The 16,522-nt window shown below is 31.2% G+C and overlaps 3 protein-coding genes across 8 annotated transcripts; all 3 read left to right on the top strand.

Annotated features, from left to right (window-relative positions):
- LOC101496449 (zinc finger protein 4-like) lies at positions 1 to 3,315 on the top strand. Of its 6 annotated transcripts, XM_004503056.4 has the most exons (3): positions 1 to 317; positions 989 to 1,036; positions 2,395 to 3,315. In XM_004503056.4, exon 3 carries the CDS (start codon positions 2,490 to 2,492, stop codon positions 3,183 to 3,185), a length of 696 nt encoding a protein of 231 aa, XP_004503113.1. In that variant the 5' UTR covers positions 1 to 317; positions 989 to 1,036; positions 2,395 to 2,489; the 3' UTR covers positions 3,186 to 3,315. The 6 variants fall into 6 exon arrangements, with proteins under 6 accessions (XP_004503113.1, XP_004503111.1, XP_004503115.1 ...); XM_004503054.4 differs by lacking the exon at positions 989 to 1,036 and having other exon boundaries at positions 2 to 317; XM_004503058.4 differs by lacking the exons at positions 1 to 317; positions 989 to 1,036 and adding an exon at positions 1,078 to 1,707.
- A 952-nt stretch (positions 3,316 to 4,267) lies between these two features.
- LOC140920925 (zinc finger protein 4-like) lies at positions 4,268 to 5,699 on the top strand. The gene is made up of 2 exons (XM_073370234.1): positions 4,268 to 4,301; positions 5,078 to 5,699. The coding sequence occupies exons 1-2, from the start codon at positions 4,268 to 4,270 to the stop codon at positions 5,575 to 5,577; spliced, it is 534 nt and encodes a 177-aa protein (XP_073226335.1). The 3' UTR covers positions 5,578 to 5,699.
- Positions 5,700 to 5,870: 171 nt separating this feature from the next.
- Positions 5,871 to 14,197, top strand: LOC101496120 (uncharacterized). Its single transcript, XM_073369882.1, has 21 exons — positions 5,871 to 6,221; positions 6,356 to 7,863; positions 8,301 to 8,507; positions 8,951 to 9,061; positions 9,229 to 9,294; positions 9,384 to 9,554; positions 9,857 to 9,931; positions 10,031 to 10,158; positions 11,053 to 11,158; positions 11,264 to 11,330; positions 11,414 to 11,520; positions 11,596 to 11,652; positions 11,736 to 11,891; positions 12,331 to 12,426; positions 12,589 to 12,674; positions 12,778 to 12,844; positions 12,937 to 13,003; positions 13,097 to 13,248; positions 13,522 to 13,613; positions 13,718 to 13,784; positions 13,853 to 14,197. Exons 2-21 carry the CDS (start codon positions 6,475 to 6,477, stop codon positions 13,949 to 13,951), a joined length of 3,366 nt encoding a protein of 1,121 aa, XP_073225983.1. The 5' UTR covers positions 5,871 to 6,221; positions 6,356 to 6,474; the 3' UTR covers positions 13,952 to 14,197.
- Positions 14,198 to 16,522: the final 2,325 nt, after the last annotated feature.

Genomic DNA, 16,522 nt, shown 5'->3' with positions numbered 1-16,522 from the left:
AAACATCAATGCCCACCATCTAACTGTCTCCCTTTTTCTCCATTTACCCTTCCTTTATTTTGATGCTTTGTTCAGTACAATTTTTCATTTTTTTTTTAATATTTAGAACATAAAGAACTATTATCTCTCATTTTAACCTCTATTAGTGCTTTTAGGAACATAAATAAAAAGACACACAAGCTTCTTTTGCCTTCTCATAACCAACCATTCCAAAGAGAATTGCAACAATGGAAATACATGTCTCCAATTCCAATGCAGTTTATAGTTGATCTCATAAACAAGCCACCAATTTTGTTGAACTTGAAACTTGAGAGGGGGTATGTAATACAGATCTTTTACTTAGAACTTATAATCACTGAATTTTTCATCATACTATTCACGCTCTAGAATTTGCAATGAATTAAATGAAACATGTATCTGCATGCAGTATTCTGAATTTGGATATTGCAGATGCTGTTATTTCTCCATACTTTATTTTCTTTTTCTTTTTCTTCAATTTTGTGTAGTCATGGTTGTTTGCAACCTCACTCTATCTACCTTTTTTTTCTTTCATAAATCATTTGGATTATCTTTGGATAAACATCTTAGTTAAATGCTTACAGCGTTTTAAAAAAAAATTAAGTGCTCATAAAATAAGTATATCTCATACAAGTGTTTATATAGAAATAAGTGTTTACATAGAAATTATTTATATAATAAAAAATAAAATAAAATAAAACTATTTTTATATAATTAATAAGTTATTCTGAAGAACTTAAATAAATAAGCTGAAAACAAATAATAGATATATATCATAAGTTATTTTCTTAATTCTTGTAAATAGTCTCTCAAATATTTATACAAGTAAAATAAATAAATCCATACAAGTCTATAATTTAGGAAGAAAATCTTCACATATATATATATTTTGTAGATTCATTTTAGATCACAACTAAGTTATTACTATATAATAATTTGGATTTGATTTCCTGGATCATTGATGTAATAGGCCAAGATGAATGTGGAGACTCTATTATTGTTGAACTTATAGTTCATGGTATGTTCCTAGCCCCTTTATTCAAATTTTTCATATACTTAGTGAAAAATGGACCAGAATAGGTCAAGATTCAGTCAAGAAGAGTTTCTTACATAAAGAGATGAGTGTGATTTTCAAATCTGAATTGGCTACACATATCTTGTTCAACCTTGAATTTCAATCATACATTTACAATTTATGTGGTTTAGTGGTCCATATTTTGGATTCTTGTTTTATTGATTATTTTCTTACAGTAGTCAAAAGAAGCAGAATAGACTAAGGAATCTAATAGTGGCCTCTAGGTCAAATACAAAGGATAAAATGAACTTTATTTTGAAGAAAAACAAATTAAAGAGAATATTTGGTCATTTGCTTTCAGATCTACCATAAGTGAAATCAGGTGTTAATAAATATCTATCATTGTGAAGTTGTGGTCAAGGTGAGGTATCAATAGCCTTTACTGTTACATTCTGCCTTCAACTATACCACAAAAATTCAAATATTTAGTGCTTAGTACTTTCACTATTTAGGTAGACCAACATATTGCAAAACATACAAAGCAAGCTCCTAGCTAGTACAAATGCTTTTGTATCAGAAAGTCCACTTATCAACCACTTTGAATCACAACTATGTAACTGTGTCTGGCTTCCAGGACTAATTAGCTTCTAGAAAGGAAGTTATATAAAGCATAGGTTGGTTGTTATTTGCTTAATGCTAAATACCAATCTTTCACAATTCAAAGTATCAAATTTCAATTATATTCATCAAATGGAGGTGAGGTTTATCATTTATCAGAGAGCGCGGTTGTTTAGGCGCTGGTCAGACTACTAACTTATAGCGGATAACTATAACATATAAGTTTGTATGGTCAAAGTATAACACTTTGGTAACGATTTTTCTCACTTGCTTATAGCATTTTTTTTGGTGTTACTTCAAGTAAGCTTATTACTTATAGTGTATTATATTTTCTCTCAATTTTACATTCATTATCTTAATTGAAAAAATGTTAATAAAATAATTAAAAATACCTTTCTATGTCATTGTATATTTCTCAGTTAATTCAACGTAAATTTTACTAGACATTTCAAATTCAATTTGCTAGCTTATCCACTATCAACTAGCTTATTAGCTATTTTTTACTTAATAGAGTTTTATACTCTGTAGGTACCAACACTTCTGATCGAAGACGTGTCTCGGTGTCCAACACATATCGATGTCAGACACCGACATGTCATCGACATATGCATTCAATTAATTCATTTTCTCAAATTATTATGTGTGTCGACGCATCAGGTGTCGTGTCACTATCCGTGCTTCATAGGCCTTATTATGCAGTCACACTTCTCTTGTTTTGATGCTTACATGGATTTTCATTGCAGAACCGAACAGTTCTTTGACTGCAAGCTCATAAACAGATGATGTTCTGGTGGTAGATTGCTAGACTCATTTAGTGAATTAGCTTAAAAGCTAAATCATGAAACCAAAATTTGATCTTGAAGTAGAGGCCTCAGCAGAATATGAATCTGAAGCTAGTAGCCAGGTTGAAACCTCTCCAGAAGAGCCTCATAACCATTCAGAGCCAATCTCACTTGACTTAACACTCAATTTCAACAACAATGACTTAGTTGTTAAAGATTCAACAGGATTCTCGTTCTCAAGCACTAGTGGAAGTAGCAATGAACTTGCCTCTCAAACTACTACTACCATCCCAAGAGTTTTCTCTTGCAACTATTGTCACCGCAAATTCTATAGCTCTCAGGCGCTCGGTGGCCACCAAAATGCACACAAAAGAGAAAGAATATTAGCGAAGCGAGCTATGCGAATCGGGCTATTCAATGAGAGGTATGCAAGTTTAGCATCTCTCCCTCTCAATGGTTCTTTCAGGTCTTTAGGTATAAAGACACACTCTTCTCTACACCATGGTTTTTCGCCACCAACAATATTAAGGCCTAATCCTGAAATAAAAAGTAACGTAAGAATCAAGCAAGGATATATTGGTCATTCGATATTCGCGGAGGATGAAGAAGCGGAACTGTTGTGGCAAGGTAGTTTCCATCATGAGGGAGCTGGTAATACTCATCAGAGTTCAAATCTTTGTTATAATGAGGTGGATGTGAAACCATTGGTTGACATAGAGAATTCAGCACCTGAATTAACATTGAAACTTTGAAAGGGTTATATTATTTGGTATTTTACTTTCTGTTATTGTTATATAAGAGCTCTGCGAAGATAAATTTGAAACATATATGTATGTCAACTATATAATATATATAAATCATGTTTATTTTTGTAGTTGTAAACTGTGTTTTCTGCATCAATTTTGGATTTATATTGACAAATGAAATGACTATTTAGTTAGCACAATTTGTAAAATACAATATTAATATTAATCAAGTAGCACAATTTGTAAAAGACAATATTAATATTAATCAAGTAACCTCCCGCAACATATAATGGATACATAAGAGAGACTTAGTTACACACTAACAGAAAATTGAGCTTTTAATACAGCAGATTTAAGTCGACTTAGCAGCGGTGGCAATTTCATAAATATTTAAAACTAGTTTAATGCGGTTCTATTGATAACCGACTTAGATTACACTGATATAAAATAACGTGTAATGGTACTACGTTAACCGATTGCAAGTGTTTTATATTCCACCGTTAACCATGTGCAACCTTTTAACTTCCACCTTATTTGAAATGGATTTTCTAACTTTGGTGGTCGATAACTTTGGTAAATTTAGTGTATTTAGAGAAGAACTTAATGTTTTCATTTACTCCAATTCACACCCATTGCCCAAATTAGTTTCATGTTTTATCGGCTTTCTTCACAATCGCATTTCATCGCCACCTTCTTCACCTAAAACTCAGTTTCATTGCCATATATGGTTGTTCAAGTTATTGAATAATAAATTTATACTACTACTTTTTTATAATTTTCTACTATTCTATTGTTCATATATAACAATAATCCATTAATAAAATGATTAGCATATATGCTCATAATTTTTCATTTATATGATATCATATTATTTGAAGGAAAAAAATACATGTCAAATTTATTTTTTTTTCTAATGATTTTTTATTTTAGCTACGTTAATTTTTTTTAACAAATGATTATGGATGAATACTTATTTGAGCAAAATAAATTTTTACAACTTGCTTTAAAAAAGACTTCATAAAAACCAAAGAGAAAAATTATATTGTTGTTAATTTTTAAATAGAACCGGTTAGAAATAAGAAATCATAATGGGATTTGCCATAGTTATACAAGACGGATATAGTATGATAATTTGTTAAACATGACAAATCTATGAGTATGACTACTATATCATGTTATATATGTTGAACATATTGACATAGTTATTTCATGGATGCAAATACGTAATTTTTTACACGTTGTTATTGATAGTATTTTTTTATATTTGTATGATAGAAAATTATAAGTTGTTATTGATTGTATTTTTTAATGTTCATATGATAAAAAATTAGGATTCAACTGATATTGATTGTGTGGTTTTTTTTTTCCAGATATTTGATGACTCGAGATCAATTCACCCGGATCAAAGTAAAGAAGTTCGAAAACATTGTGTGGATTTTATTTTGAAATTAATTGAAGAAAATGACGATGCTAATATATATCTATTGAAGTTGCTATATACATTGTGATTTTGTAATTTTGTTAATGGATATCTAATATATTGTGATATTGTATATTTTGATTGTTAGATGGTTATATAAAATTGTGATCGTAAGTACAAAATTACAAAATATTGTATGGATTAGGAGCAAGAAAACAAAATGAGAAATTTATATTAAAAAAATTTTAAAAAATTATTATTTTAACTATATCTATTAAGTCAGTTGGTCAAAATATCCGACTTAAAAAGATGATGTGTTGTACTGAATTTATGATGTTTAAGTCGGTTAAGCTGAATCGACTTAATATGATGAAGCTCTATCGCTTCATGAAACGAGTTAAAAAACAACATATTTTTTAAGTCTTTTGTTGTTAACTCGGACACAAAACCGACTTAAAATGTACATTTTAACCGAGAGTTTTCAATGAACTTGCCTCTCAAACTACTACTACCATCCCAAGAGTTTTCTCTTGCAACTATTGTCACCACAAATTCTATAGCTCTCAGGCGCTCGGCGGCCACCAAAATGCACACAAAAGAGAAAGAATATTAGCGAAGCGAGTTATGCGAATCGGGCTATTCAATGAGAGGTATGCAAGTTTAGCATCTCTCCCTCTCAATGGTTCTTTCAGGTCTTTAGGTATAAAGACACACTCTTCTCTACACCATGGTTTTTCGCCACCAACAATATTAAGGCCTAATCCTGAAATAAAAAGTAACGTAAGAATCAAGCAAGGATATATTGGTCATTCGATATTCGCGGAGGATGAAGAAGCGGAACTGTTGTGGCAAGGTAGTTTCCATCATGAGGGAGCTGGTAATACTCATCAGAGTTCAAATCTTTGTTATAATGAGGTGGATGTGAAACCATTGGTTGACATAGAGAATTCAGCACCTGAATTAACATTGAAACTTTGAAAGGGTTATATTATTTGGTATTTTACTTTATGTTATTGTTATATAAGAGCTCTGCGGAGATAAATTTGAAGCATATATGTATGTCAACTATATAATATATATAAATCATTTTTATTTTTATAGTTGTAAACTGTGTTTTCTGCATCAATTTTGGATTTATATTGACAAATGAAATGACTATTTAGTTAGCACAATTTGTAAAAGACAATATTTATATATTAATTAAGTAACCCCGCAACATGTAATTCGGCCAACATGTAATTCGGCCAAGTTCGGAAATATTCAACAAAAAAAAGAGTGAGTTGTCAAAATTAGTTGTGAATAGAGAGACTTAGTTACAATTCCTAAAATCAAGGGAAATGAATACGTGAGCTATTTAAGGTAGAGAATAATAAATAACGAAGGTGTGGAATATACGATGAATCTCTTTCTCCTCCTCCTGTATTCTCCAATTCTCTGTATATGCTTTCTTATTCCCTTTTACAAAAATCCTTAGGTACTTGTTGCTATCCTCTTTAGCTCATAAGCTGAAACTGATCTTTCACATTAAATTAAACACTGTTATATTCATATTCATCAGTTTATGAATCATCACACAACATCAGTTCAGAAGATTTGTTCAGTCTATTTTTTCATTACCAAAGGTAGGGTTTCAATAGCAACTTGGATCTGATAGAGATGAGAAATGGGCTTCAGGCCCATCACAGTAACCCTAAAATGTAAGAATACACTTTCTCACGTATTTACGAAAATGCCAACATGTTTTTTTTCTTTATAGGGTCTCTTCTTAAGAAAAGCTGACGTGGACAATCGCCACAACAGAAAAACAGATTCCATGAAACTAACCGCTACATTTCCCTCCAAAACCCGCGTTTGAAGTTTCAACCCTTCCCTACAATGGCGTCAACATCACCGCCGCCGCCGCCGCCACCAACAGAATCTCCCATACGCGACCCGCACGAACCGGAGATAAATTCTACACAGCGCAACTACTTGGAAGAAATCGTTTACAAGAGAAGGCGAATCGAAGAAAGCCAAGACAAATCACTCATCCACGGTTTCCAACTTCAACAACACGCCGCAAAGATCCTCGAATCCAACGGCCTTTCGTCGCTTCAGGAAGCAATCGACGAATACATTCAATTCAAGAAACAAACGTCTTTTACAGTCTTCAAATCGCTTGCACTTCATTACCCTAACGCATTCTCGTTCAAGCTCGCGAAGCTTCTAGAAGTTCACCCTTCGATTCAAACCCGAGCTGAAACCGTCTCTCTCTTAGTCCACATTCTCACCGAAGGGATTAACAATTCAATGAGTTCTTCCATTATTATTGAACTCAAAAACCCTATGCTACATTCCCTCAAGCTGGAATCCGAAGAAAGTATGCTTCCTTCGCTTTGCGAAGCAGTTGGTCTCCTCGCTGACAGGTGTTTCCAGTCTCCTCTCGGTGGTTGGGAGGAACTTCTCGATTACGTCTGCGTGGAATGTCTTTCTGGCGAGTCGAAATTGAACCATATGAAAGGGCTTATGTTGTTAACGGAACTGCCTGTCACTGTTGTTCAGAACAGAGAGTTTTGGTTGAATGAAGGGAACTTCGATCTCGTTTTCACGCACCTCTTGAATTTCAATTTCTCGATGGATGATGAATTGAAGGCCTTGGCATACAACGCATCAATTTCGTTGATGATATTTTCGAAGGATCTTCAGAGAACACAAGTGTCCGATACTCTTTTACCGATTTTGTTGAGTTTCATCGATGAACAAGGAGAAGAACAGGTTCTGGTGAATAGTGTTAACCGTTTGTCGGATTTAGCTTCGGTTGACGACGGAAATATCTTTTTGGGGAAACATTATGAAGTGTTTTGGTGCATGATTCGAGTCGCGGAGAAGGAAGATGCGAGCAAGGATTTGAGGTCTGCGGCGATTAATCTTATCAAGGAACTCGATGCAGCCAATGCAAATGCGATAGAGACTATGATAGAGAATCTTTCTAGTGAGGAACTGAAGAGAACTCTTGAGGTTTCTATGATCATGATGACGTATGTTGTTGAGCATGATCTTTGGTATGAAGTGGATAATAAGGATTGTGTGCGCGCTGGGATGACAGATGCTTTCTCCCTTGGGTCCTTCTTGTTCAATTGCCTCTCTTTAGATTCCGATGAAAATGTTTTTGTTCCAATGGCAATTGAGATGATAACAATGAAGTATGCATCTGATATCGATTGGCGGCTTCGTAATGCAGCAATGTTTGCCATTGGTTGGATTGCAAATAAAAACTTCAAAGGGGTATGTATATTATATGGTATTAAAGAGTATACATTGACATCCAATTAGAATTAAAATTGCAGTTAAATAGGAATTATGCTGTCGTAGTTAAGGTTGCGATATAGCTGCACGAACAAGGAAAACATTTACGCCGCAGCCACAATTAAGGTTGAGGACCATTTTTTAAAACCACCGAGTTTAACAAATTAAAATCTAATGGGTTATGTGAGATATCGGATGCTCAACTTGTAACACTTAGTTGGTTACCTGTAATTGTGTTATCAGAACAGTATTTATTAATGAGTGCTTGCACCATACATTCCTGTGCGTGAAGTTGACCAATAAGCAATTACAAATTTCTGAGTACACCCCATGCCACAAAATGATTTTTGTTTTTATCGTTAGTTTTGCTTATTGTATGTTACTGATTTATGAGTACTCCCCTTTTGCTACCACAGAAAATGATGATTCAGCACTATGAGCATCTCTTGAATTTGGTCCTTAAGTCAATGGATGATCTGAACCACCGAGTACTTTGGGCTACTATGCATACAATTAGGTTATTGTGTGAATATAAGGAATTCTTGATGCATGCCCAATATCACAAAAAGTTCTTGGCTAAACTAGTTCGCGTGGTTAGATGTCACCTTTGTGCCCGTGTACAGGTACAAACATATATAATGCTGCAGCTTGACATCTGTTAATAAAAAATTTCTTGTTTTCTTTGTTTCTATTTACCTCTGGACACCATAACATAGCAACAATGCTATGCAGATAACTTTTAGTACTAGTGCTGCTTCTAAAGCAGCCTTCTTGCTCGATTATTATAATTTGCAAGTTACAATTGATCGATTCTTCTTATATATTGCATAAGTTACAAAGTAATAGCTAGTTTACACATTGATTGTTACTACTCATTTTTATTTTTTCTTCTTAAATATTTGTTATTTTGTTACTCATATTGAAATCTGTACATAGAGATCCCCAATTTTTAGACATAGTAGTTATCTTAGAAACCAATTTCAATGAAAATTTTCTATGTATACATTAAAGCACTGTTTATCAAGCTGTTTTATAAATGATATCCTTTGTTTACGATATTCTTCAGGCATATGCTGTTATTGCCATTCGTTGCTTGGTTACAAAGTGTGGCATAGACAAAATATTAACTATTACTTTTGGGGAACAAATTGTACAATCATTACTTGTACTTCTTAAGGTAAATAGTCTGCAGCTTTCTCTATCAACTTCTCATTTACACACGTATTGCGCTTTTATATGCAACCCCTGCATATGTGCATAACCCATATGATTTTTCTGAGTCTCTAACATTATTTTTCTGTAGTTTCTTATACAACAAGCTAATTGGTTTTTCTGAGTTTTCAGCATGAAAAACAGAAGTTACAGGAAGAAGCTATTGATACCCTGAAATCAATTTCTGTTTTAATGCCGGTATACCTTAATACCTGAAGTTTAGGAATGACGTAGGTTTACAGTAAATAATTATCCTAATGTGATTTGATGTGTAATAATCCATGCAGGAATATTTTCGCCAAAATCATTTAGATACAGCAATGGAAGCACTGAAAGTCATAGTGTCTGATAAGAATCGTTTACCCAAATTGTTTCTCCGTGCCAAATGTCTGGAATGCATGGTATTTCTTGTTAGGAAAGTTGGGCAAGATAAGTTCGAAGAACAGGAAGTTGTTCAGGTCAGTGTTTCTGCTAATTCTATTTTGAATTGATTCAAATTATACATTATGTATTGTTGAAACCAAAATTAAAATTGAGATAAGTAGAAATTAGTAATTAAAAGGGAAATGTAAAATATTTAATTTATAGATCATACAAATACTTCTGCAATTGTTGAACAATAGTCTTGATGTACCTTAGGATCTTGGTGTATATCATTCAAAATTTGATTAAATTTGTGATAGATTCGTATATCTTGAAGGTTGTCAAATAATTATGAAATAATTTCTTTTTGTGCTAATTTATCTTGTTACATTTGAAGGTCGTGGAATCTCTAATATCTCTTGAAGGAAAATTGAGGAGTACAGCATGCTTAACAAAATGTGTCATCTTAAAGGTATATTTGAAATCAATGATAGGCCATTTGCCTCCCCCCACATGATAATGCTAGTTTAAAGTTTCCATTCCTAGCCAATTGAAAATAAACATTGTGCAGGCTCTGGATCAAATCTGTCGATGCCCAAGAGTGGATATTAACAAGTTTATCAATAAAATTATGCCTATGTTGCTTGAATCCGCTCTACCGCATATTGACTTAACGGTCGATAACCCCAAGGATGATAGGTTTGCCTTTACATTTTAGTTCTGATTCAACGAATACTATTTTGTAGCATCATGAGGCAAATCACACTTTTTAACTGGAAAACAAATGAGTAATAATATGTGTTTGTGCATGTTCTCCATTTAAGAAATGATCGAATGTTGGAAACTAACTAATACTATCACATTTCAAATACTAGATTTGTCTTTATATATAAGTCCTCTTCACCAACACAGAAAAAATAAGAAAAGTAATATTTACATTAAACTTGTCAACAATATACATTAGTTTTTCAAAATTATCCTTAATTATTAAAAGAGAAAATAGTTGATCACTTAATTCTCTGCGAAATTTTTTACGATACAAGTGCAAAATTAATTGTTTTGGTACCGATGGTCTTTACATCGACAACTAAATGATTATTAGAATTTTTAAAAAATATAATAACTAAATATATTGAAAATGATATTAAAAGGTTTTTATTAAATGAAAAATCAATTTAAAGACCACTATAATTTAATTAAATGACTTATTGTAAGAAAAAATATAGAAAATTAACATAATAATCAGATTAGAAAAATAATACTTTCTTTTTATGAAAGGATTTTCTTGAAGCATAAGAGTTTACAAATAGTTTGTTTATTAAAAAACAGACCATTAACGTATTATTAATTAAAGAAACAATAGCATCAACACTCTATTTTATCAAAGTATCACAGAAGCTCTCATTATCTGCCTTTAGTTAAGGATATTTGTATTTTTTGCAAAAAAGTAATCGATAGTTCTTATAATTTAGGAATAGTCTTATAAAAAAAAGGAATTTTTTTTACAAGATCTTAGATATTGGGTAGTAACAATTATTAAATCATTCATCTAGTGCTTTCTTGTTATTAACTGACGGATGTGCTCATTTGCAGCTCAGAGGACAAGCATTTGGTTGAAACTATAAGTACTCGGGCTTGTAATACATTGTCATATTGTGCTATTCGGTCCTCTTTAAACTTTTCCCCTCACATTGGCCTGGTTGGTTTGATTGTTTTTTTATTCCTTTTGACTCACACAAGGTTGGTTTGAGAGAACTGATATTTTTGATTTGTGTAGAGGCTAAACATGTATTTAAATGTTTAGGTCACTCAAATGTTTATCCGCTTGCTTGTTTGTCCTAGTCTTGAAATTCGCAAGGCTTCTATGTTAGGTGAATATAAATTTAATTATTTTCATCTTAAAATCTTGAGATTTGTGTTTAAAACCTTTTTGACAAAAACTTTCTGTTTCTAGCTCTTCCAAAGATATTACTCTCAGTTAAAGTAGGTGACAAAAGCGATGGCATTAAACGAGGTTTGGCTTTCTGCATTGTGCGGTCTTTGATTATAGCGTTCAATAAGGTATTTGGTAATTGTTCTTCTTAATTTATCAGTTTATGCATCAACTTAATTCTTGTAATTGCGGAATCCATGCAGGAAACAGATAGTGGTTTGTCTATAATACTATTGAGGTTACTTGCCGAATGCATTCAGGTACAATACAATTCTGCAATATATATTGGTTATATGTTTCGACCATATTTTTCTCATGTAAGTACCACATTTTCATTATGCAGTCCTGTAGTCCATTTTTCACGGATGAATTAATCAGGATTCTTGCTCACGAGATAAACCGTACACTAAGAGTGTTTATTAAAGTTGAAATAGAGAAAGCACAAATGTGGAGTTGGAAAGGTAGAAGTGAATCTTTTCCAATAGAAGAAGCAATTCAGGTTGTGTCTTTAAATTCTCTTGCTTTTGAATACACTTGAGTTTGGTTTTGTTCCACTTTTATGTTTGTTGTGTTTTCCATTTGATAGACAACCATACACTTAATATACACCTTGAGAGAGATTTGTTTTGGAGCTTCTACAATTTGTGGTGAAAAAGAGGATTAAACGAACGATTGAAGTCGGTAACTTGAAACCAAACACACACACAAAGAAATAGAGGGTGGTATGATAGGAAGAGAGATATAGAGAGAAAATAAGATGTTGAAAGGATGTTTTAAAATTTGGATGTCCATATATTTGTTTGTAGTTTTTTTTCCCTTCTTTTTAAAATAAATAAATTTGTCTTTTGTTGCTTAAAAAAAAAATACACACATAAGACTTGTTTCCACAAAAAAATGGACAATAAGCATGGATAATCAACTTTGTTTACTCATCACAGGATGTAGATCACTTGATAGCAACAACAGTTAACACATTTAAAGACCGATTCATGCTATATGTCGATGACCTCTTGTCAAATGTTGTTGTGTTTTTGGTATGTTCTCCTTTGTTATTTTCTTCTCATCTTGGTGTTTTTTATACGAGCTTCTTATAACCATCGTGCTAGAAACTCTGCATATACATCAAACCATAAATTAGATTAGATTGAATTTGATTCTTAATCAAATTGGACTTGAATTTGTTATATGTTTGGCAGGCTGATGACACGTCAGATAGATTGATGGCTTTTGCAATTTCCATTTTTAACGTTATCATGCCACTATTCCCAGACAAATTGCCGCCGTAAATCTAGTTTCTTTTGTCAATTTCGTCTGAAGTTATTACAGCAATAACAATAAAATCTTCTATTAATAATACATCTTGTTCCTGTATGCTATTGGAACAGGTATCATGAAAGATATATTTCAACCTCCTATCATGCTTTATGGAATTTTTATCCTTTTGCTCAGCTGGTAATTTAAAACAAATGTGTCAAATTTTTTGTTTCTTTACTTATTTTATATAACAAAATTGAACATTAGATTTTGGGTAATGATTATTCCAGCATGCTACACGGGCGATTGGTATCTGTGCTATATTTGGAGGAGATCAATTTAAATCCTCTGCTAGTTGTAACTTCTTTAAACTCTTAAATTATTTTGTTTAAAAGGTTCTTTCAGCTCTTAAACTTAAAAGTACTAAAGTATATTGTATATTTTATGCAGTGGGTGTTTCCAGACTATACGGTTTCATGACAAAACCACTTTCAATAAGTGAAAATTCTGATTCTGAAGATGTAAAAACATCATATGATATGGCAGTTGCATCTCTTGGAAAAATTTGTGAATTTCATCGTGACGGTATCGACGGCCCTGCGGTAATAATCTTCCAAAACACATGAAAAGTTGCATCTTAATGGCCGGTTCATTGGCATGATATATATATCTTAGAATAAAGAAATTAGTCACAACTTAAAATGGCTCTTTTTCTCTAACAATTTAGAAGTTTATGTATATCGATCAATTAGTATATCGATCAGATAATTTTGTAAAAAACAAAACAAAAACAATCTGTATAGAATCATCATGAGAGTTAGGTTGCTAGCTTTGCCTTGCCATATTTTCTTTAATATCATGATGCTTTTAAGCAGGTAATTCGAAGATGGTTAAATCTCTTGCCATTAAAGTATGATTTCAATGAAGCCAGATATGCACATGGACTGCTTTCTAAAATGATACAAAGGTGTTAAGTCTTTCTCCTATTGACCACCTGTTGCATTATATTCGTTCATACTTTGGTACACATATTGGGCAAAGCTAAAATAGAAATCTGTATGCATTGATCAGGTCAGATGAGGACCTATTTGGAAAAAATAACGAGAATCTTCCTAAGATTATTTCTGTCGTAAAAGAAGTAAGTAGAAGCAATTTCTTTACTTTTCTGAAATATGAATTTATCTTAATTAATATATTTTCTTATAGATTTTATCTACACCTGACCGTCTGGGAACTGAGGAAGCTATTAATCAGATGATTGATTTTATAGATCAACATGGTGGGATGGAAGGATATAAGAGCTAAAAAATAATTCACTGCATCAAGCACTATATATGTCCATGCGATCCCTTCCCCTAATTATTAGGCTTCAATTTTATCTGTAGAATTATTCATTAACCGCGGAGGTGCAAGATTTTTCGTTTTCTAATTGAGTTGTACATTAGACAATAAAAAAAAAAGGAAGATTTCAATTTTCCAATGTGTAAAGGTACAACTTTTGTACATACAAATAATACATATGTGTAATAGTTTGATACTCTTTTTCATGTGTTTTAAGTTTTAACTATTTTAAATTTTTCTCGCAAGCACCGTTTTTTATTTTTTTAAAAATGGAATAAATTTGGGTAAAATTAAGTTGTTTTTAACAGTTTTCCTCAAAGCCCAAAACTACTCTTGTTTTAATTCTAACACGTCACCGTCCATTACTCCATCACTGTTATTAAAATTATTGTTAAGAATAAATTATAAAATAATCATTTATACTTTTTTAAAATTAATAAAAAAAATAGTATATTCTTTTTTCAAACTAGAAAATAAAATTTGAAATTCAACTCAAAACTAAAACTCGGAACGAACATTCTGAAATTTTTAGTCCCCCAATAAGTCTTCATCAAGATTATCTCTTTTCTCTATATTTTTGTTAACAAATTGTCTCATATTGTTATTTTTTGTGAAGGGGAAGAAATCGGTTGTTATTTATGTACTATTAGGCATAAAAACTAGTTTCTGTGAAGAGCTTTGCTTTCGGAATTATATGGGTTCGTTTTTGTAATAGTTCTTTATTCAATTAATAATAATTCTAGAATTCATATCACATATCTTTTGTTTATGTTTCATGCTCATAATCCTCTGATGTCCTGGGCTTCCTTATTCTAAGCTCAATAATTGACCTACCCATGAATGGTTTTAAAAAGATGGTGATTGAGAATTATAAGTAGGGCCTCAACTCTAAACCCAACGACTTCACTTAAGTTGGGTTCATTTGCATAAAATGGTTTTGTCTCTTGAATCCCATTATCCTTCTTAATGTGCACTAATCCCATTATACCATTACTCTAACTACTCCAAGTGGCGTTCCAAAAATAACAAATAAATAAAATGAATCCCATGATTAACAAATTGCAACAAATCTTTAAAAAAAATTATAAATAAAATAAAATAAATTTCATAATTAACAATAAATAAAAAATATCGTCATCCTCTAGAAATAAATATTAATATAGTAACAATGTTAATAATATATATATATATATATATATATATATATATATATATATATATATATATGTTGAGAACTAATATTTATTGTGAGAGATGAGAATTATCAATAAAAACTATTTAATTTGATTCACACATGAGATTAAAATACTCACTAAAGTTATGTGATTGTATCTCCATCCAATAACTCTTAGATATTATATGCTATAATATTTCTAAATTCATTTTTGTAATAACTCAAATTAAAAACTCCTTAATATTCTATCTAAAAAATAAAACTTTTTCCCAGACTAATGAGATAGGAATATTTAAGAATTTTATTTTTATATTTTTCTACTCGAGGATTTTATTTTTATTAAACATGTTTTTTTTATTATTTACCAAAATAAAAGCTACTCTTCCATCATTGTTTTTTGTTAATAAAAATAAATTGATCTTTATGTATTTCAATTTGTCTCTTGAATGTGGACTAATTTTTTCTGAGGCACGTAATTATTTTGACACATATAAACTAAATATTGTCCAACTCTCCTCTCTACAGCAAAGAAAATCTCTTATTTATTAACTTCAAAATTTCAATTCTTATTATTGTAATATTTTATTTGCTCAAATATTAAAAAATAAAATAATTTTGACATTTCAGTAGTCCCAAAAAGAATTAATTTATATTAAATAAATAATAAATATTTGTGATAAAATTAATTTTCTTCTACTACAGCTAACAATTAAACCTCCATTGATTTAAAGCATTAATATTAACTATATTTAACCTACAAAAATAAATGAAATAATATATATATATATATATATATATATATATATATATATATATATATATATAATAGTGTTTGTAATGAAAAATCATTGAAAAAATATAAAATATTGTAGATGACAATTATAATCGGTAGAAATTTAGATGTTTTCATTTTTTTTAGTCATTACAATTATATATTTTATAAGAGTTAATAATTTTTTTTAATCTAAATATATATACTATTTTATTATTCTCATGGAACAAAATTTCTAAATCAACCGCTACTCAAGACATTTTCAATTGTCAGTTTTCCTCTAAAACACTACTCTCTCTTTCTCTCACACAGTGACGCAAGTATCACGTAAACAATTAAATCTTTTGTCCTCCTAAATTCTCTATTCCCAAAAACACTTATACTATTCCACTATCTTACACAATACTTCAACTCTTTGTTTACATAATTTGACATCCAAGGGTGACTTGAATTCTCATTCTCAATCACTAACGAAAGCATAAAAGAACCTGCACTAGCCTCTCTCTCCTTTAATGGTGCTTTCATTCTCATTCTCACACTTTTCACTACATGGTTTTTTCACCACCAACAATAAGGCCCGGTCTTGAAA

The sequence above is a fragment of the Cicer arietinum genome, chromosome 6 (assembly GCF_000331145.2).
Source record: "Cicer arietinum cultivar CDC Frontier isolate Library 1 chromosome 6, Cicar.CDCFrontier_v2.0, whole genome shotgun sequence".
Lineage (NCBI taxonomy): Eukaryota > Viridiplantae > Streptophyta > Magnoliopsida > Fabales > Fabaceae > Cicer > Cicer arietinum.
The sequence above is the reverse complement of the archived record's forward strand: the minus strand, read 5'-3'. Positions and strand labels throughout refer to the sequence as shown.